This window comes from Aspergillus glaucus (assembly GCF_001890805.1).
Source record: "Aspergillus glaucus CBS 516.65 unplaced genomic scaffold ASPGLscaffold_5, whole genome shotgun sequence".
Taxonomy (NCBI): domain Eukaryota; kingdom Fungi; phylum Ascomycota; class Eurotiomycetes; order Eurotiales; family Aspergillaceae; genus Aspergillus; species Aspergillus glaucus.
In genome coordinates this window covers 418,085-441,347 of record NW_019170457.1, presented here as the reverse complement: position 1 = coordinate 441,347, position 23,263 = coordinate 418,085, and the positions used below count along the sequence as shown (strand labels likewise).

Genomic DNA, 23,263 nt, shown 5'->3' with positions numbered 1-23,263 from the left:
CATCATCACATCACATCACATTTACAGCATAGGCTTCAAGTCATCAGCGACCTTGAAAGGAGCAGCAGTCTTGCTGCGGATCTCATCAACCGAGACACCCTCAGCGTGCTCGACCAGGGTCAATCCCTCAGTAGGGCTGACGTTGAAGACAGCCAGGTCAGTGATGATCTTCCACACGCAGCGGGGACCGGTAAGGGGGAAAGAGCAGTCTGCATCACATTAGCTGGTGTACTAAGGTGTGATGTGGTATGATGGGGATGAGGGACTTACCAGGAAGGATCTTGGGGTTACCCTTCTTGTCGACGTGTTCCATGGTCACAACGACCCTGGTCTTCTCGGGGTTGGCGACCAGGTCCATGGCACCACCGACACCCTTGACCTTACCGGGGAGCATGAAGTTGGCGAGGTCTGTTGTCGTTAGGATTGAGCAAGATAGTTACCAGGATAAAGCGACATACCTCCATACTGGCTGACCTGCAGAGCACCAAGCATAGTGAGATCAATACGACCAGCGCGAATCATACCGAAACTCTCGTGGGAACCGAAAAGCGAAGCACCAGTGCCCAGAGTGACAGTCTCTTTACCAGGGTTGATAAGGTCGGGGTCCTCCTCACCAGGCTGGGGGTAGCCACCCAGACCCAGGATACCGTTCTCGGCCTGGAGGACAACCTCAACACCCTCGGGGAGATACGAAGGAGCAATCAAAGGCATGCCAATACCAAGGTTAACATACATTCCGTCCTTGAATTCCTTGGCCGCACGCTTGACGATACGTTCCCGACGGACAGTAGCATCACCCGAGCCAGCCTTGAGCATCTCAGCAGGGTCCTTGGCGAAAGTAGCCTTCTCAACCATGGTCTTCTCAGTGCTCTGAACGACCTTGTTGACATAGATACCCTGCAAGTGGACATTTTCCGGGTCGATTTCACCAACGTCGACAATGTGTTCCGCTTCAACGATAGTATACTTGGCGTTCTTCGCCATAGCTTCATTGAAGTTGTTCATTGCCTTGCGGAACTGGCAGTTACCCAGCTTGTCGGCCTTGTGTACCTTAACCAGAGCGTAGTCACCGAAGATGGCTTCTTCCAAAATGTATTCCTTGCCGTTGAAAATGCGGGTCTCCTTGGACTTGGACTTTTCCGCAACCGTTCCGTCCTTGTTATAACGCACGGGGAGTTCACCAGTTTGAATAATCGTTCCGTAAGCCGCAGGGGTGTAGAAAGCCGGGACACCGGCAGCACCAGAGGCACACTTCTCTGCAATGCTGCCTTGGGGAGTGAGTTCGAGGGAGAGGTCGCCGCTGAGATACATTCTCTCGAAGACTTTGTTTTCACCGATAAAGGACGCAATCATCTTGCTGATCTGGCCAGTTTCAAGCAATTGCCCTGCGCAAGTCAGCCTTTCTTTTGTTTCCTCTCATGGTCTTCAATTCAATTCAAATGACAATGACATACCAAGACCAGCACCGGGCATGCCCGCATTGTTCGAAACAACCGTGAGACCCTTGACCTCAGGACGATCGCGCACCGCATTGATCAGGGTATTCGGGACACCAGAAAAACCAAATCCACCAACCAGGAGGGTCGAAGGACCCTTCATGTCCTGGACGGCTTCGTTCGCAGAGGGGCATAGTTTATCAATCGCGCGTTTTGATGTTGACACGGAAAAATTCCGCCGCCAGAGCGGGCGGAATGCCGCGACTGCAGGGGACGGTCTCGTCATCCTGCAGTACTATATTAAATGTTATACCAGAGGTAATTGAGGTAGTGAAGAGAAAAGAAGAGGAATTGAAGATAGATTAAATCAAGCAGCATATCGCCATTCGGCTACATCAGATAGAGAAGAGCCGACTAAGTGCTTATCCGGGCTGAATATGGGACTGCCCTTTGCCGGTTCGGAAGCCGGTATTGTATTATATTGTAATCTGGAAGCGAGTGTACTTGTAGTCGAGGTTTCATGAGATATTAGGGACCCCAAGACTGAATAGTAAATGATCTTTGACTAGCTCTCTTCAGCTCAATTTGCATAGTATGATCATCGCATATAACTATCATTGTGGTATTAGCGCAATAGTTAGTAGTTATCATCGGTGCTGAGTATAGATCTGTATGTATCGTAATATCTTCCGATCGGGAAGCGCATCGGCAACAAACATTCGGCTTGCCATCGGGACGAAGTCGGCATGTAGTAGACTGCAATAGAGTACGGAAAGTTACAGGGCAGAGAAACATGTTGGAATTTAACGGTATTTGAATGAGAGCAAAGTCAGTGCCATTGAGTATCTACGAAATGCTATAGACGCTTGTGTATATCGGTTTAAAATGCTTCATCGTTATCAGATTAGATGTGGGGTTGATAATCTGGGGTATGAGTAGCGCCATAAACATAGCACACAAGCATAACGATAACTATGTATCTTACAAGTACAGAGCACAAGAGCAGTACAGAAATCCCCGACACTTACTCCGTACAAATGTATCTCAACACCGGCTCCAGCACCGGTAAAGAGCTCTCACGTGGGGCAGCCTAGTTGTATTTAAGCCCCACGCCACTCCGATCTCCTTTCATCCTCAGCTCTCCTCACCAGCTGTACACATACCCGCCAGACAAAATGTTAATCAGAGGCGCCAAAGAAGTTCTCAAAAAGACACCACAAGATGTGGTCGTCCTCTCCTCCGTCCGCAGTCCCATCGGGCGCGCCTACAAAGGCGGCTTCAAAGACTCCTACCCCGAAGAAATCCTAATGCCCGTTATGCAAGCCGCCGTCAAGAAAGCCAACATTAACCCCGGCGATGTCAACGACGCCATGATCGGAAACGTCCTGGCTGAGCTGGGCTTCGCTAAGACTGGTCGTATGGCGCTTAATCATGCCGGTTTCCCTAACTCGACTACTTTCCATACCGTTAACCGTCAGTGCTCTAGCAGTTTGCAGGCATTGACGCACGTTGCGAATTCGATTTTGGTCGGACAGATTGATGTTGGTTTGGCTGGCGGTGTTGAGAGCATGACCCGGAACTACGCGACCCGGGCGATTCCCGTCGATGTGTCGCCGCTGCTCAAGGACTCGCCGGTTAAGGATGCTAAGGACTGCATTCTTCCCATGTTGAAGACTTCTGAGAACGTTGCGGCACGGTACAATGTTGGTCGGAAGGAGCAGGATGAGTTTGCGGTTGAGAGTCAGCGACGGGCTAGTGAGGCGCAGAAGTCGGGACGGTTTGCGGATGAGATTGTCCCGATCAATGCGCGTCATGTCAACCAGGAGACCAAGGAGGAGACAACTAAGTTGGTCGAGCATGATGAGGGTGTTCGTCATGGCGTGACTTATGAGAAGTTGTCGGGTCTCAAAGGTGTCCTTGAGGGAGGGGCCAGCACCGCTGGTAACTCGTATGTTTCCTGCCATATTTGAACGCTGGATAAAACTAACTAAATGGAAGGTCGCAAATCTCCGACGGTGCCTCGACGACAATCCTCGCCAGCCGCGCATGGGCCGACGCCCACGGCCTGAAGCCTATTGCCCGCTTCGCCGGTACTCAGGTGGCCGGCAACAACCCCGACGAGATGGGTATCTCGCCCGTTTTCGCCATCCGCAACCTCTACAAATACTGTGGTATCGAGCAGAGCGATGTTGGTATCTTCGAGCTGAACGAAGCCTTTGCCAGCCAGAGCATCTACTGTGTGCGCGAGCTGGGTATCGACATGGCCAAGGTGAACCCCAACGGAGGCGCCATTGCCCTGGGTCACCCCATTGGTGCTACTGGTACCAGACAGGTTGCTACTCTGCTGGCGGAGATGCTGAGGCAGGATACTGAGATGGGTATTGTGAGCATGTGTGCCAGGTAAGCACCCTGTATCAATTGGCGTGATGAGTGTGATCGTATACTGACTTTCCTAGTACCGGAATGGGTGTGGCCTCGCTGTTCATCCGCGAATAAACGACATAGACATTTGTACATAGGCTTGACGATAATGATACCTGATGCACATAGCACTTTCCAGTAGACTGTAGGGCCCTATTCACTGTGGATTAGAATTTCATGAAGTATGCTAGTTGCAGATATTCCAACCCAGATGTTTCACAGTCTAGTAGGGCATCTCCACATCCACATGCCCCGCAAGATGTCAAACCCTATGCTCCATATGGGTTGATAGAGCCAGGACATAAAGACTGACATAGCCCGTGTCCAACACTCAATCGATTTCATATTCTGCCAGTGTCGTGCCAATATGTCTGCCAAACCACGACTTCCGCTGACTGCTCCGGAATCCGCTTCCAACACGGGCTTGCGCCCTGCCGGAGCATCCTCCAGCCATGCTTCACTACGCAACTGCGAGTTCATCTTCTTGACTTCCTTGCACTATACAGGGCCATTTCTCATCCTCGGCTATTATGTCAAATTTAGTAATCCTACGGTTCTTGCTGGCCTACAGTTATATCCGGTATCGTATGTAATGATACAAAGGTTGACATTACATATCCGTCAGTTCCTCGCAAATATTCTGTCGATCATTCCCGACCAGGCTAGCTGTGTATGGTAATGACGAGACCTGACCGTTTCTCGCCGATCCTCCAACATTTACACGTTCTCCCCTCACCTTCTGTTCTTCACTTATGTTTTTTTATGGCTCTCGCCTTTCTGCTCATATACTGCTTATTCTATTAATGTTTCAATTGCCGATGATGCTTCCCATGTCGTGATCCAGTTCTTTCATCCCCCCCCCGCGGCGTCATGGTGTTGAAAAAGTGTACCATTTGTGATCGCCGGTTCAAGAAGACGGAGCATTTCAAGCGCCATGAACGGTCGCGTTAGTATTTACCTAGGAGTCTGAGTTTTGCGGTGCTTATGTTTACTGACAGCCTGATTAGATACGAATGAACGCCCATACGAGTGCAATGTCTGCCATAAACGGTTTTCGCGGAGGTACGTCTCGAATCTCGACTTTCGGTCATTGCGCAAATGCGATCGAACGCCGGAGACAGTTCTAACACGTCGGATCTAGTGATGTCCTGAGTCGCCATGCCAAAGGGCATAATCCCCAAAACGCTGTGAACGGACCGGGAAGGAAACCCTCCGCAACTTCTGACCGCCGCCCCTCGACCATCACCGGAACCTCGTCCACCATTGCCCTTGATGAAAATGGCCAACAATTACCCCATAGCACACCCGCGGAAGGTGCAAATCAGTTTGCGAATGCACCGGTTACGCCCCAGGAACTACCTCCTCTATCAGCGGCAACAGTCATCCCGCCTTCATCCCTAGACTTTCTCGCAGATATCTCGACCCATCAACATGCGCGTACCGAATCAGACGTCAATCCAATGATGGTGGATAACAGACAAGCTTATATGTCTTGGAATGGGGTAACACCGGCCGGGCAGCACACCCACAATGAAGCCATGTTTGGCACCATGCCCAATGATATCATGCAGCTGTGGCTGGAACCACGTGGGGATGCAAGTTCCCAGCATGGCTCGTTGGATCTAATGCAGGATTCAAATTCCGGTCTGGTTGAGAACAACTTTTCTCTATATTCGGACCGTCAATACAGACCCTCCATCGACACTGTCAATTCCGAAAACATACCCAACGAGCGCTTTGCCAAAGTACAACGCTTCTGGCTTGCGCCATCCAATGCAGGGCGACGGCCGGTGAATATTTTGTGGGGGTACGTGGCTTGCAGCGATCTGGAAAACATATTTGCAATGCCTACTGTGGATCTGCTCGATGATCACTCTGATAGACTCCAAGGCTCGCGGTATTGGTTGGATGAGCAGTGCAAACAACGTCTTCAGGCGGCTTTTGGCCAATTGCCTCCTCAAGTACATCCAAACAATCCTCTCTCGCCGACATCTTTGGATTCTACTCTGCACTCCCTCCCATGCTTCCCTCCCGCAGAAGTCTTGGACATGGCGCTTGATCTTTACTTCCGCAACTTTCACCCGCTCATGCCGTTCGTTCATATCCCTACATTCTCAGCGAAAAAGACACGACTTCCGCTACTCTATGTGATGTGCCTTATCGGCATGATAATGTTGGACACAAGAGGAACGACAAACTTTGTGATCAAGAATTTCCCCTTCGTCCTTGGGAGAGTAACAGCGGAACTGGGAAGATGCTCTAGTGGATTTGAGTCTCCGTTGGAAACGATGTCTACATATGCAACTGCTCTTCTTTTCCTTAACCTTGCTGCAATGACCGGAGAAAAGGAACACCTCGAACAATGCCAGATGTTATACGTCAATCTACTCTCTATAGCACAGAGAGACGGACTTTTTTCAGCAACCGAGGGCCAGATATTGGACACGAGTCTGTTTGAGTCGATCGTCGACACGGATACCCGATGGAAAGCTTGGAGTAAAGTGGAATCCACGAAGCGGTTGATCACGGGGCTGTTGACTCTGGACTCTTGGTATTCTTCGTTTTTGAATACAAGTCCCATCATTGTCCCAGATTCAATCCAGTTCATTCTCCCATGCAATGAAGCGCTTTTCCAGGCATACAACCCGGCGCGCTGGATACAGCTAGTTCAAAGTGGGGAACGGATATTGGCACCGACAGTGATGACTCCATCAGAGGATATCAATCTTCCGACATTTGACAGCCCCGTTGAAGATTTTAGTATGCATGGCATATTGGCCACAATCCAACTACGAATTTCAGGCGCTTATCATCGCCTCCTGTCAAATCGCGCAAGCTACCCATTTGCACCCTGCCACACATACGCAATGGACGGTCGAGCCAGGTGCTTGCCCTCCCTTCAGCTCCAAGTTGCAAGCAAATACGGCGAAACACTGGAGCAACTCAACCCCAACGCCGCTGTCATGTGGCACAACATGTGCATGATGCTTACCGCAGATATTCAAATCTTCCACATGGCCGCAGGCCGTGCAGGTCCAGACCCAGCCCGCCAGGCACTCGACGATATCGCCGCTTGGTCGCAAACACCAGCAGCCCGGAGAGCATGCTTACACGCAGCACATGTTTACAAAGCGATGATCAATCGCAAAGCGTCAGACCATACCACCTTTCATACAGTCTTCTCCCTCTTCTCAGCCGCCCTTGTCCTGGGCTTGTATACATTCATGGTACCCAGTTCGCCCGAGCCATCACACGGAACCACATCAATCGAGTTGTTGGATGATGTCGATTGGCAAAAAGTGGGGACGGAGGGATTCACCAGCTTCATGGAGCCGCGAGGCAGCTTGGCAGTCTCGGCTACTGATGATCCCGCGGTGAGCTTTATCCGGAATGGGGGCACAGTATACATTCGCGGGATACCCTTCCAAGGCGGGTATCAGTCCGCTCGACGCATTTTGTTGGACTATGCTGGTCTTTTGAAAGATACAGGGAAGTGGAGCGTGCGAAAGTTTTCGTATGTGCTTCACATTATGAGTGATGTTCTTATGGATGTGGAATGAGCCGTTCCAGTTGGAGGGGAGGTTATGTTCTTGTATATATAGTTCAATGCGCTGCTGGCGCATTAATTTCTGTATGATTTAGTGATGTACGAAGTGTATGATACGAGCATGGTGTATATGATAGCGTTATCGATGATATTTACTCAATTACCAATGTCCCAAAACCTAACGCCATAAAAGCGATCCGTTACCATCCTATCCAAAACCCAATCATCATAACAAACTCCGATTCTCAACCCTCCTCCCCAAAACCAGCAACTCCTCCTCCGACGCATTAACACTCAACATATACCTCCCACCCTTCTCCAAAAACGACGCTCCCCTCGGATCCCCCGCAAGAACACACCTCATCAACCCATCATCATGAAACGCCCTCGCATACCAACACGGCTCCTCCGTATCCGCATCAAATATGCGCTTATCTCCCCACGAGATCCCATAGTTCCCCGCGCCCATGAAGCCCGGGTTGATGCTAATGCCGTTACACACAGCATCGGGGATGTGCAGCACATCGTGTAGGAGTAGGGTGTAGGTGCTGGGGTCCTGGGGACTGCGCTCGAGGTCTAGTTTGACGGTTCCGACGCCTAGGACGCGGGTGCGGCCGTTGACTTTGCAGGGTGCGCGGCGGTAGGTGATGAATGCGGAGCGGTTTTTGGCGTAGTGGTTTGTGCCGCCTACCATAATCCAGTCCCAGCAGCGTTTGCTGGAGCTGTTGTTGTTATTATGGCTGTTGTTGCTGCTGCTGGTGCTGGCGATGCTTTTGTTGTCGTCGCTGGTGGATCCGTTGGTATGGTTGTCGTTGTCGTTGGAATTGTGGTTGTTATTTCGGGACTGGTTTGCTTGTTTCTGGCCGTGGTGTCTCGCATGGTGCGATTTGCGCTGTTTTTTGCATTTGCTAAAGTCGCGATGGTGGTTGCTAATGTCGCCCATAGTGGCTTATATTAAGGGTAACTAAAGGATAGATCGAGAAGATGAAGTGATGTACCGCTAAGGAAAACGGATTGAGAAGACATGTTGGAGGGCAGAAATGCGGAATTCGTAAGGGAGGCGAGGATATGTCAGATCGTTGACGTGTGTCTCTCCAAATCGGCTGTCTTTTGCTGTGGACTCTGTATGGTCGTTCCAAGGATGTGGGCGAGTGGATTTCGATTGGGTTTAGCGCCACTTTATGATCGACATAGCTTAGTGTCGGTGCCTCAGGCTACTGTGGTATAGGATTCCGCAAGTATCCCGATTCTGTTCATTTTCTAGAAAAAGGCTCTGTTTGGTAATAGTACAAGAAATAATGAAAGGCCTATTTATGTTGAGACGAAGACTGGACAACAATGATATCGACATCGAACACCATTCAAACAACCACCAGAAATCAAACATCGAGCAATAAAACGCAAGTAGCCTCAGCTACCAAAGGTGCAGTTGCAGAGACAGTCGCAGCGGCAGAGAATATCGGTTTTCGTGTCTTTCTCGCATTATATTCTGCTAGTAACATATCATCTATTGCTATTGGTAAAGCCACGGCTGTGCTGTCACTTTCGAACATCCTGTTCTCGTTTATGCCGCTTATGGATCTCTCGACTATCCGGTTTGAGAAATTTTGTTCAACTTTCTGGGCGCAGCTTCCAGCTTTGCTGCCATAATCTCCTGTGTGGGATAGCACCATGGCCAATACACTTTGCTATGGGTGCCTTACATCTGCCAGTCAAGGCCTAGTCCCACTCTGATTGCTGCAACCATATACCAGCAACACAAACAAGTCAATTTTGAACATCCCACATAGGCAATGCTCAGAGCACAAGGTTTTTGCTGTGATAATAGATTAATCTTAATAGCGAACTCACAGTGCAATCCCGTTATGACAAACGGTGTACTTTTTTTATTCTTCGCATACATTTTCGGCCCTCATTTGGGCGTAGGGGAAAGCCCCTGCTCTCCATGATGGATTGTATTTCTTTTTCATATTTCTTTGCGGTCTCTGGAAGCATGATCGCCTTTTTGGGTGTTTGGAATTCCAAAGATTGGTCGTTAAAATAACGGGCCGGTGATGAGACCTTCCTTGAGGTATCTGAAATTATACCCGTGATGGAGAAGAGACTAGAGATGATGATAGAGGGAGAGGGAAAGTGTAGTCAATCGACAAATGTGGTTTAGCGTGGCGCCTCTTCCCAAGTAATACTCTTACTCAAGGCTGTCTGGTTATGATTCTGTTCATTTTCAAAGCAATTGGATATGTATAACCCCAAAATTTCTATATCTAACATCGAAAGCAATTGTTGCAGCCCTTTGAAGTCAACAATGGACCAAGTAGCAATGGCTCTCCCAAACAGGACTATCTGGATTTGTGCATTAACTACGGAATGCCACTCATGTCTTTCAATATAAATCCATTAAAGTACTGCCCTAGTAACTATTCGAAAACCCCGCGTGAGACTATCATGTCGCATATATCAATGTTGTTAATAAATAATTATTCAAAGAAAACATAGACCGGATAACATGCTCGATCTTGCTTATCCCATCTCGTCTCACCCCGAGATATAATTGTAGACCCTGCTTCTCAACTATCCAATCCAGCCCGCCGGCGTAGCATCGCCATATCTTCGTCTGAAACAAAAACACTCAGGCTAAAAGGTCCGTTCGACATGTACGACATCCCGTGCAGTCCTCCAGCCAGGACAGCCTGATAAAGTCCGCAGTAGCGATCAACATAAAACAACGGTTCTCTCGTGGTCGAATCGAACACCTCGGTCAGCTCATGATAGATAACCGCGAAGTTATGCTCCCTCACGACCGTAGAGTTGATGGTAATACCATTACAGGGCGCCGTAGGAATGTTTAGGACATCTTTCTTTCAAGACCAGTGTGTAGGACCTAGTCAGAGTATAGACCCTGAAGTGCTTTAGGAGAACCGGTTTCGAGCTATTGATTGATGAAATAGCCTTGGAACTGCCTCGTTGGTAGTAAAAACTTACTGAATTGATGGATGCTTCCTACAGCCCAACTGATAGGGCTTGTAAATTCTCTCAAGCGGTGAACGAACCAAAAGAGACGATACGGAAGATGGTTTCGATTAATTTTATCGAAGGGGCGAGAGAAGAGATGAAAGGAGGATAGAATCAAGGGGAGGAGTTGTTGCGCTTATAGAAGACCCCAGGTACCCGTCATTCACAGACTAGGATGCCACTCCAATGGTCACTATTTATGATGCCTGGAATAATCATTTATCAAAAAGTCCCAGGACAAATCTGTGCGGTTAGATGGCTTTTATTTACAAAGTAGCAACGGGGTATATACAGCCAAGAAGCCGCCATCTATCTATACAGAAGACCATCGACCATCTTTCCAATAGCAAGAGAGCTCGTCAACCCCGGACTCTCAATTCCCAGCAAGTTGATAAACCCAGGGAAGCCCTCTTCCTCTTGAATAATGAAGTCGTGAAAGCCCTTTCCTGTATTCACTGCACCGCCGCGACCCAGTTTAGGCCGGATCCCGCAGTAATCTAGATCAATCGCTTCCGGGTTGACGCGAGGAAGATAGGACAGGATCTCAGGTAATGCCTGCTGGAGTCGCGCCGGACTAGGCCTCAAATCGGTCGGGTCGTCCACCCATTCCACATCAGGTCCAAAGCGAATGCGGCCTCCCATGTCCAATGTAAGATGGGTTCCCAAGCCGCCAGTGCCAGGCAAAGTAGCCGGATACACCAGGACAGACGTCTTGGGTTGCGAGGCAGAGTAGGAGAAATACGTCCCCTTAGCATAGTAAGGAATACGATGCCTCTCCTCCGGAAGGACCATATTGTTAATCCAGCACGCAGAATTCCCCGCACTGTTCACCAACGTCTCCGCTGTAATAGATGTCTCCTCCCCATCCGGCGACACAGCCTTAATTTTGTACCCATCCCGACCACCATTCAACGCCTCGATCCCCGTCACACTCGTCAGGAACGCGCAGTCACCTCCCTGGTCCTCGATGTCCCCTTGCAAGAAGGTCATCAGTGAGTGGCTGTCGACGATTCCCGTTGTCGGGCTCTCGACAACACCCGCCTCTGCGCGGACCTCTGGTTCTCGTCTCTGCGCTTCTTCGCGGCCCACGATTCGTGTCGGGACGCCAATGGTCTGCGCGTGTTCGTGAACGCGGAGGGAGGCCTCCCACTGTTCGTCGGTTTGCGCGACGATCCATTTCTTGGTGTTGATGTGGGGGATGCCACGTTTTGCGCAAAGGTCGTACATCATCTGTTTTCCTTCGATGCATAGCTTGGTTTTGAGGGAGTCGGCTCCGTAGTATAAGCCGGCGTGGATGACCTGCCACAAACCCGACTTAGTATGCGTTTGCGCTTCTGATATAAGTCATTCAAAGAAGAAAGAGAGAACTGACCTCCGAATTCCGACTGCTCGTCTCTGTCCCAGGCGCATTATGTCGCTCCAGTAGAATAGTCGACGTCCCTTCCCTCGCGGCCAGCTGGCGCGCAACTGCGAGACCTACAACACCTGCCCCAATAACCTTTCAAGTATAAGCGCATGCTCGCATGTGATGTTGGGAATCAAGTTGACCGTATCCGTTGGGAAACGATAAGAAAAGAGGAGATAGGTACCGCATGAGTGACGTCCGCAGCGGCCGCTCTCGTGCTGGAGAAACAGCGGCGCGAAGAGAACGACCGGGAAACTGAAAGACAGGCACGAGTCGCCATTTTTCAGAGGATGCAAGGTCTTTTGCACAGGATCCGTGGTTATGAGGAATTTTGAAAAAACTTCATTTGTACGGGAAAATGCAGAGTAGATGTTATTGCTCCCCGCAATGGCGACATCGGGACCCATAGATAAGGCGGCGGCGCTCCTCCAGGTACTTTCTACTCCATACCAGGGGTACAATTGGGATGAAACTGTGGAAAATTCGTTGTTTTTGCAAATATAGTTATATGTTGGTTGGACACTGTCATCCCGCTTCAACGCCTTGTGCGGGGTATGGGACCGATATTTTACAGCAATGCCAGTATTATCGCTAAATATAGAAGTCTATCAATGAATATATGCCGATAGCCAAAAGACAAAATCGGGTGTCTTGGAAGAAGAGAAAGTCAGGGTATACGCTCTAACCGCGCTTCCCAGAATTCCTAAGCATCTGCTCCAAATGCTAGAAGAGTCAGCACCGAAACGGAGGAAGATCGATAGGCAAAGACTGCTTACCTGTTTCTGCTCAGCCGCTAGTTTGCCTTGGGTATCCTGTGCCGTCGGTTAGCATCTTGAGAAAACCAGGGTTAATTGCTGCAACACATACACTAATAATGGTGAGAATCAAAGAATAATTGTTGTAAAGAAACCGCTCTCTCCGTTTCGCGTCTCCGCCAGTCCGACTCAACTTCGCAAGAAGCGAATCAAACTCAGCAGTCAGTCGCCTCAGACTGTTGGACACCGGCTCATCATCCCCAGCATCGCTGCTGAGCACCAAAATCCCGTGCACCAGCTGGCCAAATCGCTGTGTAAGAAAATGAGGCGCTGTTGAGCGGCTCAAGTCATCACCTCCTGCGAGGGAGAGGGCTGACACGGCACTTCGACCCGTGTTCGCCGCCACTCGTTTGAGAGATTCACAGTGAGCGTCCATAATTACCTGGAGGCGTGGCCACAGCTGCATGTTGATGCCGTTGATATATGAATCGGAAACGGGGACTTTGCGCCGCTGCAACTCAAAAGCCGCGTGCTGGTTGAGGCGGACACACAACAGAACGCCCAGCGAATCCGTAGTCTGTTCGATCAATTGCTTTGTCATGCCGTACCCAAGGGTGAAGACAGGTTCAAATATCTCCATGGCCTTGCGGGTAATTTGGTGGAAAGTCAATGCGGAAAACATCTCGGCCATGAACGAGTACTCAGCAGAAACGTTGTCCAAGATGGCAAGGTTGAAGTTGCGGAAAGGAACCTCTATCCCATGGAAAGCATTATCCTCCTCAGCTACATAGGAGGAAATAGCCATGGGGTTGCCGTTCCGGAGAATGTCAACCCTCCGTCCTAAAGAAAACGGGTCGTGTGCCGCAGATCCAGCTCGGCCACCAGTAATGATATTTCCTGTCCTTTGCGCTGAGGGGTCCCCTCCAAGAACATCGTTCCGATCGCTAGGGTAAATCTTAATCTTCTCGAGCGCTAGAAGGTAACGGTTGAAATGCGACGAGTAATACCACCGCATCGTGTTGGTGTACGCCTGCGTGAGCTCCCCTGCAAGTGTCGGGTGAGCTCTTGATAAATAGCTGTATAGGTCTTTAAACCTAACCAGGCGCTGTTGCTGGATTAATTGAGCATTGATATTAGGTGACCGCAACGCCCGGATCTGGGAAACGAGATAGTCTCGGATTCTTTCGACTGCCTGCAAGACATGAGCATTAGTTATCATGCTGAATGGAACAAAGGAGACTTACCTTGCTCTTGAGATCGCTGAGAAGCGGACGAACATCATCGATGGATTTGGTGCTGCTGGAGCTGGATGCCTTTGCCTCTATACTTGCGGCTCGGGTCTCAATCTCGTTGAGAGCCTTGACCCAGTTGTCATCGATTGGACCTTCTGCAATTAGCCGAACCGCTTTTGGTGAGATACTGATTTCCTCTACAGCGGGCCCCATAAGCTGTTCTACGTTCCGCCTATTTGACAGCATGGCATTTAGCTGTATGGATCGAGTCTGGAGGGTTTCGATTTCCGCAGAGACACTCCCTAATTCGCTCTGGAAATCGCTCAGATACGTTTCGACCGACTTTGATACATCGTCGCAGTCGGTGATTGATGAGTGTAATTCCTGGAACTTGTCCCTTTCCTTCTCGAATTGCTCGATCGTCTGAGCCCCAGCATCGGTGTTTTGGATCCTCCTCGGTTGGCGTTCGTCCTCTTTTGCGACGAATTCCTCAAGGCTAAGTTCCCCAAAGTCAATTGTCTCTGCCAGCTGTGAAGGCTTAGCCTCCGGGTCCGATGCCGTCGCCTTATCGGGGCTCTCCCCCTTTCGTTTGCTGAGGATACCATTCAGAACTTCGAGCGGATCAACAACATCGGAGGGACGAGTCTTGGTCGCATTCAGTCGCACATTTGCATCGCGGGCCGTTGCAGGAAGGGACGTATTCGAGTCATTCGGGGTCAACAACACTGATAAGGACGAGCCATGCCGATTCGAACCCGGACGGTTGTTCTGCGGTACCGGAGACAAATGAGAGGGTCTTCGAGGAATAGGAGAGCTGCCGCGACTATCGAACCCAGGTCCAGAGGGAGTCGAGTTGCCTGAGATGCGGTCGAGCCACATGATGGAAGCGAGGCCAGCACGGGGAAGCGTGCAGGTACCGGACAGATTTCCCCGGTCTCATTTGAGACGCAATTGACCGATCGTACTACCCCGTGTCCGCAGCAATGTGGACACTTTCATTGGAGGGGGTTATAATAGTAGCCAAGCAGCGAATCAGCACACGAAATAGTAAGACAATCAACACAAGCACATGGAGCTTTTCTACTCTGTACTACTGTACAATAACTGTTCGGCCATTCGTCACGAGACTAAAGGATACGGATCATTGATTTCCCGACGCTATGCCCTTTCAGGCTAGCGGGCCAGAAAAACCCCGCCACAACAAAAACCACCTAGTCGATTTGTCGATTTTTTTCCCTTTAATTTTTTAACCTCCTCCGCTCTCTTTTTGATATCCCAAGTCACTGTCATCTTTCTTCTTCCCTTTTTTAACCTTCTTTAAATCTACAAATACCAACCTTCACAATGGCTGACGAGGTATGTACTTGCCCTGGAATCCTAGTTTCCTTGGTGGAATTTCTTTTCCTGTGTTCTCGTTAGAGCCCCGCATCATCTTCCCCTCCTACTCTTGGCCCCTTCTGAGCCTGGGAAGATTTTTGTACACACATATAGAGAGAGAGGGAGGGGGACAAAGGAGATGCCTTCTCTCTCGATATCGTGGGATGAACGAGAATTGGAAGAGCATTGTATCGATCCCAAACTTCAGAAAACTGATATGTATGGTTATAGCACCACGAGACCTTCGAGTCCGCCGACGCTGGCGCGTCGACCACCTTCCCCATGCAGTGCTCTGCTCTGCGTAAGAACGGTCACGTTGTCATCAAGACCCGTCCCTGCAAGATTGTCGAAATGTCCACCTCCAAGACTGGCAAGCACGGTCACGCCAAGGTCCACTTGGTCGCCCTCGACATCTTCACTGGCAAGAAGCTCGAAGATCTGTCTCCCTCCACCCACAACATGGACGTCCCCAAGGTCTCCCGCAAGGAATTCCAGCTCGTGAGTTATCCCGGGGAATTGAGTCATCCAACGTTGCAGCTTACTAATGACTCATGTAGCTCGACATCACCGACGACGGTTTCCTCTCTCTCATGAAGGATGACGGTGACACCAAGGATGATGTTAAGATCCCTGACGGTGAGCTTGGTGATAGGATCAATAGGATGTTCCGTGAGGAGGAGAAGGACCTCAGTAAGTAACTTGATTTGTCGACTCTTCGGTCTAGTATCTGACCCGAATTCTTTCTTCAGACGTCACCATCTTGACCTCCATGGGCGAGGAGTGCTGCATGGACGCCAAGGAGGCCCCTAAGATGTAAACTTCCCTACGATTTCTTACGGATCTATTCATTTTGTCGAACTTTGTCTTCCAATGGACTTTCGTCAAGTTATGTCCTCAAGTTTGTGGATTACGACCCTTTTGGGCAGTCAGCGGCATGTCTGTTGCGTAACTCGTGTCCCATAATAATAGCCTTGGATGTGCATTGAAGCGGCAAAGGATTAAAAAAGAGTTGCTTTTTTTCTGTTGGCAGCATCAGCGTGCGTTGTCAGAGGAATAGTTCTGAGTTCACGATTTTTTGACGAACAATAAAATCATTCAACGGACTCCTCCAGTTCAAAGTCTGTAGATACGTGTACTCCGTAGACCCCGTAGAATGGTCGAGGTTGAGCAATCGCGCAGTTATGATTGGCTTAGACGTGGATAAAGTATTTATAGAGAAGGCTTATCTATATACGTACTCTAAAAGATCTTTCTAATTTCTTATTCTAACCTTTCTCTGTTTCTGTGGCAAGAGACCATACGCCGGTTCAGGCGTATAGGAAAAAATTCTTTCCGGACGCCAACCTATCACAGACTGCATAATACTCACCACCACATGCTGGATGTCTGATATCCAGATATCATGACCCACTGTGCCCTAAATGGAATACACTATCACTCGAGGGGTCTGTGGGCAGGAAGGGTGCCGTGAGAGACGGTATTATCTCGACAACGGGCTCTGGTTCTGCCGGCGGGGTCACCAGCAAGAGGTACATCCATATCGGATTTTAGTTCCGACGACTGCCATCGAAAATTATTGAATGCTGATTGACCGTTTAACTTTATGTAGGGTCGACAAGTCGAAGAAGATCCGGAGGATTATGGAACGCAGGGCAGGGCGCACCGTGTGAAGAAAGATGTGGTTGAGAAAGGACAGAAGAGTTCGTCGAGTACCCTTTTCTTTATTTCTGATCAGCTATGTACTAATATTCGAATAGCATATCGGGGCCAACGGGCATATAGTCTCTTCTTGCAAATATACCAGTTGATCCTGTGGAAGCAATGTCATGCCCTGGTCCATGTCCGGGGCTTTCCTGCCCAGTTCGAGGTATTCCACCAATACCACACCCGAAAAGGATTATCAGAATCGAGACTGACAGGCTTGCAGAATATCATTCGCGATCTATGGGCTCTTCGTCTGGAAGGATTTTCTAGCAAGATCAACGCTAATATGTCCGAGACAGAGACCGAAGAACCGGAGGTTTTCAGCTCTCAAGCCGCCGATACTGAGGATGAATCTGATAAGGCTTTCAAGCCCAGTGGCAAGCGCGTTCAATGGCCTCGACTGGTTGACTCGATTGCTCTCTGTTACATGGGTGCGCTGTTGATGAGGCTGCCTATTGGCATAGCCGACTTCCATAGGTAAATTTTTGTTTGACTCTGTGGGTGGACTACTTTCTGATAAGATCTTAGGATGGTGATGCAGGGAGACGTCCCATATCTTAGGATAATCAAGACCATTCCACGGGAAATGCGAGATAAACTTCCGCAGGAGTACTTGTCACTCCTCGAGACCACGGTATGATCCCATGGCTCTGAGATATCCCATGAGGGATGTTTTCTCTGACAATCTAAAGAGATTACCAAAAGCAGAGCATTTCCACAGGGCTGCGTTGGAATTGATTCTCTTCTATCACCGTCGATCCGGCGTGTATTTCCCACCTCTGAACGCTCCACTTCTACTCTTTCGATTTATCAAAAGACTTACTCTTCCAAGTACGTCTCATTACTTTCAACATCTATTCTGCTGCTAATGTGATAACAGTCGATATATACCCCGCTGTAAAGCAACTACAGAAACTTGTTGGGTTCACTTTCAGTTATCCAACAACTATCGCCGGCAAAAGACGGTCTCTTCACCTCCCTGAAGTGCAAACGATGACCCTCATTGTCATCAGTACCAAGCTTCTTTTCCCATTCGATGATGTGAAACGATACCCTGAATCAGCTAGAGAACCGAGCACTCAGGCGATTGATTGGCAGCTTTGGGCGCAGGTTCAAAGACACTTTGATAACCGGGAGGCATCTAGCGGCAGAATTGGGAAGGGGAATGAGGTCCTGGTTAACGAGAAAGATGTGTTCAATATGACACCGAATCAGTTGGATGAGTACCTAGATTGGTACGAGAATAGTTGGCTGGATAGCAGCAAAGGTGAGCTCATCGGCGATTTTGTGTTCTCAGTCTCGACTAACTCTGGCCTTGAATAGGAACCAATTCGCTAGCAGATTTGTTTCCGCTCGGCCCGGCGGGCGTGGAAAGCCAGCCCACTGAACCGCCGTCGGAAGCAGACGATGAAGCGTCGTTGAGCTCAATGCTAGAAACAGTGACGCGCCAGGTCAAGAGCATGAAGGTTGTCGCAAACCCGGAGAGCGAAGTCCCGCGCCCGGGTTCACTCTATCCTCGTTATCGACTCGACACTGACCTCCCCGAAATGGTGAGGCCTTTTTATGAAACGGCAGCAAAGGTGGTCGGGATCTCCCTGTCAACCCTTGTCAAAACGGTATTCCAGACAGAGGTTAGGATGGGCCACTGGCAGGAAGACCGGAGACGTATGGAATACTATGGGGAGATTATGGACATGGAATTTCCAGGGGATGCAGATGTAGACGACATAGAAGAAGCAGGAGATATTAACGAATAGACATGTTTAGAGCACCACGAGTTTTACCAAAGGTACTCATCTGTAGTGATTCCATGCTAGGAACATCGAACCAAAACCTTATCAATCAACATCAACGCCATGCATCATGTTGAAGATAAAGATACGGAGTATGGAAACTGTGGAGAAGCCCAAAATGGCACTTGCGTCGGGGCGGTATCAAAGCGGAAGCGGTCTAGGGCTTAGGGTATCACCAGGTCGGTCCACCCTTGCTAAGCGAGAATTCCCTCAAATTACCAGTGCCTCTACGACGCCCGACCTTCCAGCGATCGTCAGCCAGCAACAACGAAAAATCGCAACCAGTACGTATAATGAAGTGCCTTTTTACGGTTCCCGTTTGTTATGGAGAGAGATGAGCTGACAATATATTTTTCCCGGATTTTACAGTGCAGATGTAGGTCTTTTTCCACCCCCCAAAGCCCATCGAAACCGGTCCGCTCGGCAATAAGAAACGAACCGAACGAAAAGATATCATGGATAAAATTCGAATTGGAAGGAAGGACAATGTCACTGACATGATTTCTGAATCGCAGTTTCGTCAAGACCCTGACGGGTAAGACCATTACCCTCGACGTCGAGTCGAGCGACACCATCGACAACGTCAAGGCCAAGATCCAGGACAAGGAGGGTATTCCCCCGGACCAACAGCGCCTGATCTTCGCTGGTAAGCAGCTTGAGGATGGCCGCACCCTGAGCGACTACAACATCCAGAAGGTACGGACTTCCCTTAAACAATGCGGGATATGAATGCGCGGTTTCGCCACGGCTCGGATTCATCGGAATGGTCGCATTTTATGAAAGAAGAGACGGAATATATTTGGCTGTGATGGAATCGGTTGACTGACGGATGCTTTTGCGAATTTATAGGAGTCCACCCTTCACCTTGTCCTCCGTCTCCGTGGTGGTATCATCGAACCCTCTCTCAAGGCTCTCGCCTCCAAGTACAACTGCGACAAGTCCATCTGCCGCAAGTGCTATGTACGTTCCTACCTCCCGACCCTCTGAACGACTTTCGGACCCCCAGAATTCTCATCTTGAAATCGGCTGCTGACTTGTCCGACTAATAGGCCCGTCTCCCCCCTCGTGCCACCAACTGCCGTAAGAAGAAGTGCGGTCACACCAACCAGCTCCGCCCCAAGAAGAAGCTCAAGTAAACGATTCGTTGTTGTTACGATTTTTCTGCGTTGCTGGGGATGTTGCCTGGTGGCCATGTATTCATTGCAACCTGGGAGAATAAAAAAGGCGTTGATATGATGAAATGTTATAGCCCAAGTCAAATACTTATTACTTGACTTCTCCTCGCAACGTCTTGCAATCGAATACATTGTAAAAAAAAAAAAACTCATTGCACTCTTGATTTTCTTCCTAAGATAGGTACAGGTACAATATGAAAACAGCAAACATGATGGACAACTTGCTACCTGAGCAAGAAGTCAATGGATGCGAACAAACCCAGGAACGATTGGAACTGGCAATGACATCCTCCGCTGGTCCCCTACATCATAAACATCCGCCTCTTGTCGTCATCATGGTCATCGTCATGCTTGTTCTTCTTGGAGACGGGGCTTCCATGACTGCGATTCGAACATTTTTAGCTTCTATACTCCAACAGACAGGAGACGTTAGGGAAACTCACGCAAAGAAGAGGATCTTGATAGCAATCGCCAAACCCGCATGTAGCAGAATGACCAGAACCAGCAGAATCTTGCTCGCCTTGGCATCCGTAGCACTCAGGACGGGCCACAAGTTGCGCAGCAAGAAGAACACCGTCCAAGCGAACCCAACACCAACAAGAGCCCAGTTCAGCGCCGTCAACGGACTCCAACTGACCAGCGCGACGGCAATCCAGATCAAATTCGAGTATCCGTACAAAGCCCAACACTCAATCAAATCCGCGGTGGAGCTACCGAACCAGCGCAGCGCTCCCCACAGCGCAATAGGCACAACACCCGTATACCCATAAATCAAACCGGCCGCGCCCGAAAGAAGCGTAAAGTCGTACTCGAAATGCTGGTCGTCGTTATTCGAGAGCCATTGCGAGATCGTGCCCGTCAGGAACAGGATCACAACCACCGTCGTAGCGATCCAGAACGGTCCGTACAGGTCCGCGTTGCCTTCTAGGACGTCGAGGAAGTTGGTGCGCGGGTAGACTGCGGCGACGCAGCGGCGTAGAACCTCGTTCGTGTCGACGTCGAAGAATTGCGCGTAGTAGTGGAGTGACCACCAGCGGTGCTTGGAGGCGCTGCCGCCGGGGGACCTGTCGCGGCCGTGCGAGTGCGAAGGGCCTGCTCCGCCGAGGAATGGTGCAGTGTCTTGTTGCGCTTTTGCGTTGCGTTGGTCGTTTTCGAAGTCTGTTCACGGGGATTATTTAGCTTTGCCCTTGGGTGCGATCGGAGAGACAGTAACGTACTGGACGGATGGAATTCAAGGTCATCTTGGAGATCGGTATGCCCGAGGTCGCCCTATTAGATATAGCTCTGGTATCAGCGAGACTATTCGTTCAAGAACGAACAATGCAGTTTATCTCACCTCTGCATCCACATCTACAACGACATCGTATCCCCGATTCGCCATGTTGGCTGTTTTTGCTTGGATGTTAATGTAGCGACAAAGCGATTGATGGTATGGGAGGGGAGGCTGTGGTACAGGGAAGATGTAAGAGTACACATCAGCGCCGCGTGCCGTTATCAGCCACATCCACCAGCCACAATGTGGAGACTGTCATACCGGATGCGGAAATTTTGAGATCTAACGGCTTCACAGATTAGTCGTTCATGGGTTTGATAATTATTTGATTTATAGAATGCCTGGGTTCAGACAAATTAGCGAAGACTTTTATTATGTTGCTATTCTATCACGCCCATATGTTACATGGTCCCGCTGTATAGAACGGGCAGTCCAGCCATCTTGACATGTTTTAGTTCGATAAGAGAAATTAAGTGGACTATTTCAGAAGAAGCGATCCTCAAAAGCCGCCTTAAAGTTACCCATGTACGACCAGATTGATGCGTCGAATCCCTTCTTCCGTATCCAAATAGACACGGCACCAACGAAGACGGCGACGACAACAGAGCCAATCGCCTTTCTGTGTGTCCACAAGAGCCCAAGTGCTTTCTTTCTCAGTTCATCGTTGCGAAGTTGCCGTGTTTGCTGGTCAAATAGCTTTACCGCATTCTTTGCTGTCTGCTCCCGGAAAGGATCCCGAGAGCTCTTCAGCACACTGCATGCCGGAATTTGCTTCCAGACTCCAAAAGGCAATGACTCGGGTGGATAGTCATTAAAGAGCTGTACAGCGCTCTGGATCAGACCGTCAAGGTCTAATGGACTTGGAAGTTTGGAAAGAGTGAAATGCATCATCTCCGGCTCGTCCACCGGAATCTCTAGCAGTTCCTTTTTACGGGAGAGGATGATCGCTGCGAAAAGGTAGATCGGAACGACAGGTTCATGTGCGAGGAGGAAGTCGAAGAGACGGGCGATATCGCTGTACTCTTGGATGTCGTGCGCATATAATGTAAGCGTAGCCGCGAGGGCGAAGAATGGCCTGACGTCCGAGAGATGCTGTCGCAAGCCTGGGTCCGCTCGTTCAATGATTGCTGGAATAATCTGCAGGTGTTTCAAAGACGGTTTGAGCGATGGAAGCATGTAGTCTCGTATCCGAAAGAGAGAAATTTGAGTAACCGCTGGTGCTGCTTGCTTTTCTCCCAGTACCAGGAGCAAAACTTGTACAATGTCATGGTATCCCTGGAAATAGCAAAGATATGGATAGTTCCGTAGCACGTTCGTGATCACATTTGATAGTTCGTCTTTCTTTTTGGACAACTCTTCATCGGTGCCTAAATTTTCGATTTAGTTTGTTATCTTTAAATTTGATACCAAGCTTCTCAACACTAACCGCTAGGGTAGTAGACAAATGACCTGTGCACGTCCAGCTGAACCTGGTCTTCATCTGCATGCCGTGGCAACTCGTTCCAATCTTTATCATCGTCTCGTCTGGCTTGCTGGCACCGTAGGAGAATTGGCCCTGACCCATGTTACCATCTTGTACTTTATCGCACCATAGTGGCAGGAGCAAACTTACATGCTAGCTGGCGCAGGTCGTCCCGGAGGAAACCACCTTCTGATCTCGCATGTGAAACCAATGCGTCCAGGTCTCCCAAGTCGCATGCTCGCCGGATGGCATCCACCTTCTCAGCCAGATGACTTTCATCTTGCTCCTTCTGTAGTATCACAGGTTCCTCATCCCGCGCGTCCATAAGGTGCTTTGATTCTTCATGGATGATGGCCTCCTCTGAACCATTGTCGTTCTCATGGGTCGCTGTAGATGGATCCATTGCTGCCACAAGTTGGTATGAGGTCAAATATTGAGCGCCAGAAATTTACTCTCCGGCCTGTTTTGTGGTGACAACTGTCTTTATAAGGCTCGTTTTCTCATCCATGCATCGGACGGATAGTATATGGAGTGAGTAATCAGCAAATGATTATTTCTCCTTCCTCTCTTTCAACCTGTGCACAGCAAACAAGGCTCTGAGAATCCTAAAACAACAGTCTGCAATGTCTCAGCAGTCTGTCGTGTGACTTTTCGATTTGCTATCTGGCAAA

General features: G+C 49.5%; 10 protein-coding genes across 10 annotated transcripts; 5 read left to right on the top strand and 5 right to left on the bottom strand.

Annotated features, from left to right (window-relative positions):
* Positions 1–21: 21 nt before the first annotated feature.
* Positions 22–1,722, bottom strand: ASPGLDRAFT_166700 (3-oxoacid CoA-transferase; the record flags this gene model as incomplete). The annotated part of the gene is made up of 4 exons (XM_022542631.1): positions 22–209; positions 271–408; positions 459–1,385; positions 1,455–1,722. 4 exons carry the CDS (start codon positions 1,720–1,722, stop codon positions 22–24), a joined length of 1,521 nt encoding a protein of 506 aa, XP_022403162.1.
* Positions 1,723–2,569: 847 nt separating this feature from the next.
* On the top strand, positions 2,570–3,982 carry ASPGLDRAFT_72765 (thiolase family protein). The gene is made up of 3 exons (XM_022549633.1): positions 2,570–3,384; positions 3,435–3,836; positions 3,893–3,982. Exons 1-3 carry the CDS (start codon positions 2,612–2,614, stop codon positions 3,930–3,932), a joined length of 1,215 nt encoding a protein of 404 aa, XP_022403161.1. The 5' UTR covers positions 2,570–2,611; the 3' UTR covers positions 3,933–3,982.
* A 745-nt stretch (positions 3,983–4,727) lies between these two features.
* Positions 4,728–7,417, top strand: ASPGLDRAFT_121864 (FTFMHR domain-containing protein; the record flags this gene model as incomplete). Its single annotated transcript, XM_022540273.1, has 4 exons — positions 4,728–4,803; positions 4,865–4,919; positions 4,999–6,079; positions 6,206–7,417. 4 exons carry the CDS (start codon positions 4,728–4,730, stop codon positions 7,415–7,417), a joined length of 2,424 nt encoding a protein of 807 aa, XP_022403160.1.
* Positions 7,418–7,630: 213 nt separating this feature from the next.
* On the bottom strand, positions 7,631–8,347 carry ASPGLDRAFT_23662 (uncharacterized protein; the record flags this gene model as incomplete). Its single annotated transcript, XM_022543310.1, has 1 exon — positions 7,631–8,347. The coding sequence occupies one exon, from the start codon at positions 8,345–8,347 to the stop codon at positions 7,631–7,633; it is 717 nt and encodes a 238-aa protein (XP_022403159.1).
* Positions 8,348–10,516: 2,169 nt separating this feature from the next.
* On the bottom strand, positions 10,517–14,877 carry ASPGLDRAFT_72762 (putative GARP complex subunit (Sac2)). The gene is made up of 5 exons (XM_022549632.1): positions 13,821–14,877; positions 12,689–13,768; positions 12,598–12,633; positions 11,789–11,914; positions 10,517–11,715 (listed from the first exon to the last, which is right to left on the bottom strand). Exons 1-5 carry the CDS (start codon positions 14,685–14,687, stop codon positions 10,726–10,728), a joined length of 3,099 nt encoding a protein of 1,032 aa, XP_022403158.1. The 5' UTR covers positions 14,688–14,877; the 3' UTR covers positions 10,517–10,725.
* A 275-nt stretch (positions 14,878–15,152) lies between these two features.
* Positions 15,153–16,002, top strand: ASPGLDRAFT_64745 (Eukaryotic translation initiation factor eIF-5A; the record flags this gene model as incomplete). The annotated part of the gene is made up of 4 exons (XM_022548813.1): positions 15,153–15,164; positions 15,417–15,683; positions 15,743–15,875; positions 15,935–16,002. The coding sequence occupies 4 exons, from the start codon at positions 15,153–15,155 to the stop codon at positions 16,000–16,002; spliced, it is 480 nt and encodes a 159-aa protein (XP_022403157.1).
* A 560-nt stretch (positions 16,003–16,562) lies between these two features.
* On the top strand, positions 16,563–18,664 carry ASPGLDRAFT_44264 (TFIIB-type zinc finger domain-containing protein). Its single transcript, XM_022545991.1, has 8 exons — positions 16,563–16,714; positions 16,795–16,885; positions 16,943–17,052; positions 17,113–17,366; positions 17,418–17,523; positions 17,582–17,720; positions 17,770–18,156; positions 18,213–18,664. Exons 1-8 carry the CDS (start codon positions 16,607–16,609, stop codon positions 18,644–18,646), a joined length of 1,629 nt encoding a protein of 542 aa, XP_022403156.1. The 5' UTR covers positions 16,563–16,606; the 3' UTR covers positions 18,647–18,664.
* A 534-nt stretch (positions 18,665–19,198) lies between these two features.
* On the top strand, positions 19,199–19,645 carry ASPGLDRAFT_89086 (uncharacterized protein; the record flags this gene model as incomplete). The annotated part of the gene is made up of 2 exons (XM_022550455.1): positions 19,199–19,378; positions 19,532–19,645. Coding segments are annotated over 2 exons (294 nt in total), but the record flags the coding sequence as incomplete, so codon positions are not given.
* A 651-nt stretch (positions 19,646–20,296) lies between these two features.
* ASPGLDRAFT_33372 (Yip1 family protein) lies at positions 20,297–21,238 on the bottom strand (the record flags this gene model as incomplete). The annotated part of the gene is made up of 3 exons (XM_022544302.1): positions 20,297–21,015; positions 21,075–21,126; positions 21,194–21,238. 3 exons carry the CDS (start codon positions 21,236–21,238, stop codon positions 20,297–20,299), a joined length of 816 nt encoding a protein of 271 aa, XP_022403154.1.
* Positions 21,239–21,613: 375 nt separating this feature from the next.
* Positions 21,614–22,917, bottom strand: ASPGLDRAFT_120795 (TBC domain-containing protein; the record flags this gene model as incomplete). Its single annotated transcript, XM_022540176.1, has 3 exons — positions 21,614–22,497; positions 22,557–22,685; positions 22,743–22,917. The coding sequence occupies 3 exons, from the start codon at positions 22,915–22,917 to the stop codon at positions 21,614–21,616; spliced, it is 1,188 nt and encodes a 395-aa protein (XP_022403153.1).
* Between the last annotated feature and the right edge of the window lie 346 nt (positions 22,918–23,263).

Bases quoted from the DNA above. Each gene is read 5' to 3' on its own strand.
- ASPGLDRAFT_72765 (XM_022549633.1), top strand. From the start codon at position 2,612: ATGTTAATCAGAGGCGCCAAAGAAGTTCTCAAAAAGACACCACAAGAT. The intron at 3,385-3,434 runs GTATGTTTCCTG...ACTAAATGGAAG, and splicing joins GCCAGCACCGCTGGTAACTC to GTCGCAAATCTCCGACGGTG. The intron at 3,837-3,892 runs GTAAGCACCCTG...TGACTTTCCTAG, and splicing joins ATTGTGAGCATGTGTGCCAG to TACCGGAATGGGTGTGGCCT.
- ASPGLDRAFT_72762 (XM_022549632.1), bottom strand. From the start codon at position 14,687: ATGTGGCTCGACCGCATCTCAGGCAACTCGACTCCCTCTGGACCTGGG. The intron at 13,769-13,820 runs GTAAGTCTCCTT...CATGTCTTGCAG, and splicing joins TCAGCGATCTCAAGAGCAAG to GCAGTCGAAAGAATCCGAGA. The intron at 12,634-12,688 runs GTATGTGTTGCA...CCGACGGCACAG, and splicing joins TGATTCTCACCATTATTAGT to GATACCCAAGGCAAACTAGC.
- ASPGLDRAFT_44264 (XM_022545991.1), top strand. From the start codon at position 16,607: ATGGAATACACTATCACTCGAGGGGTCTGTGGGCAGGAAGGGTGCCGT. The intron at 17,367-17,417 runs GTAAATTTTTGT...ATAAGATCTTAG, and splicing joins GGCATAGCCGACTTCCATAG to GATGGTGATGCAGGGAGACG. The intron at 17,524-17,581 runs GTATGATCCCAT...GACAATCTAAAG, and splicing joins TGTCACTCCTCGAGACCACG to AGATTACCAAAAGCAGAGCA.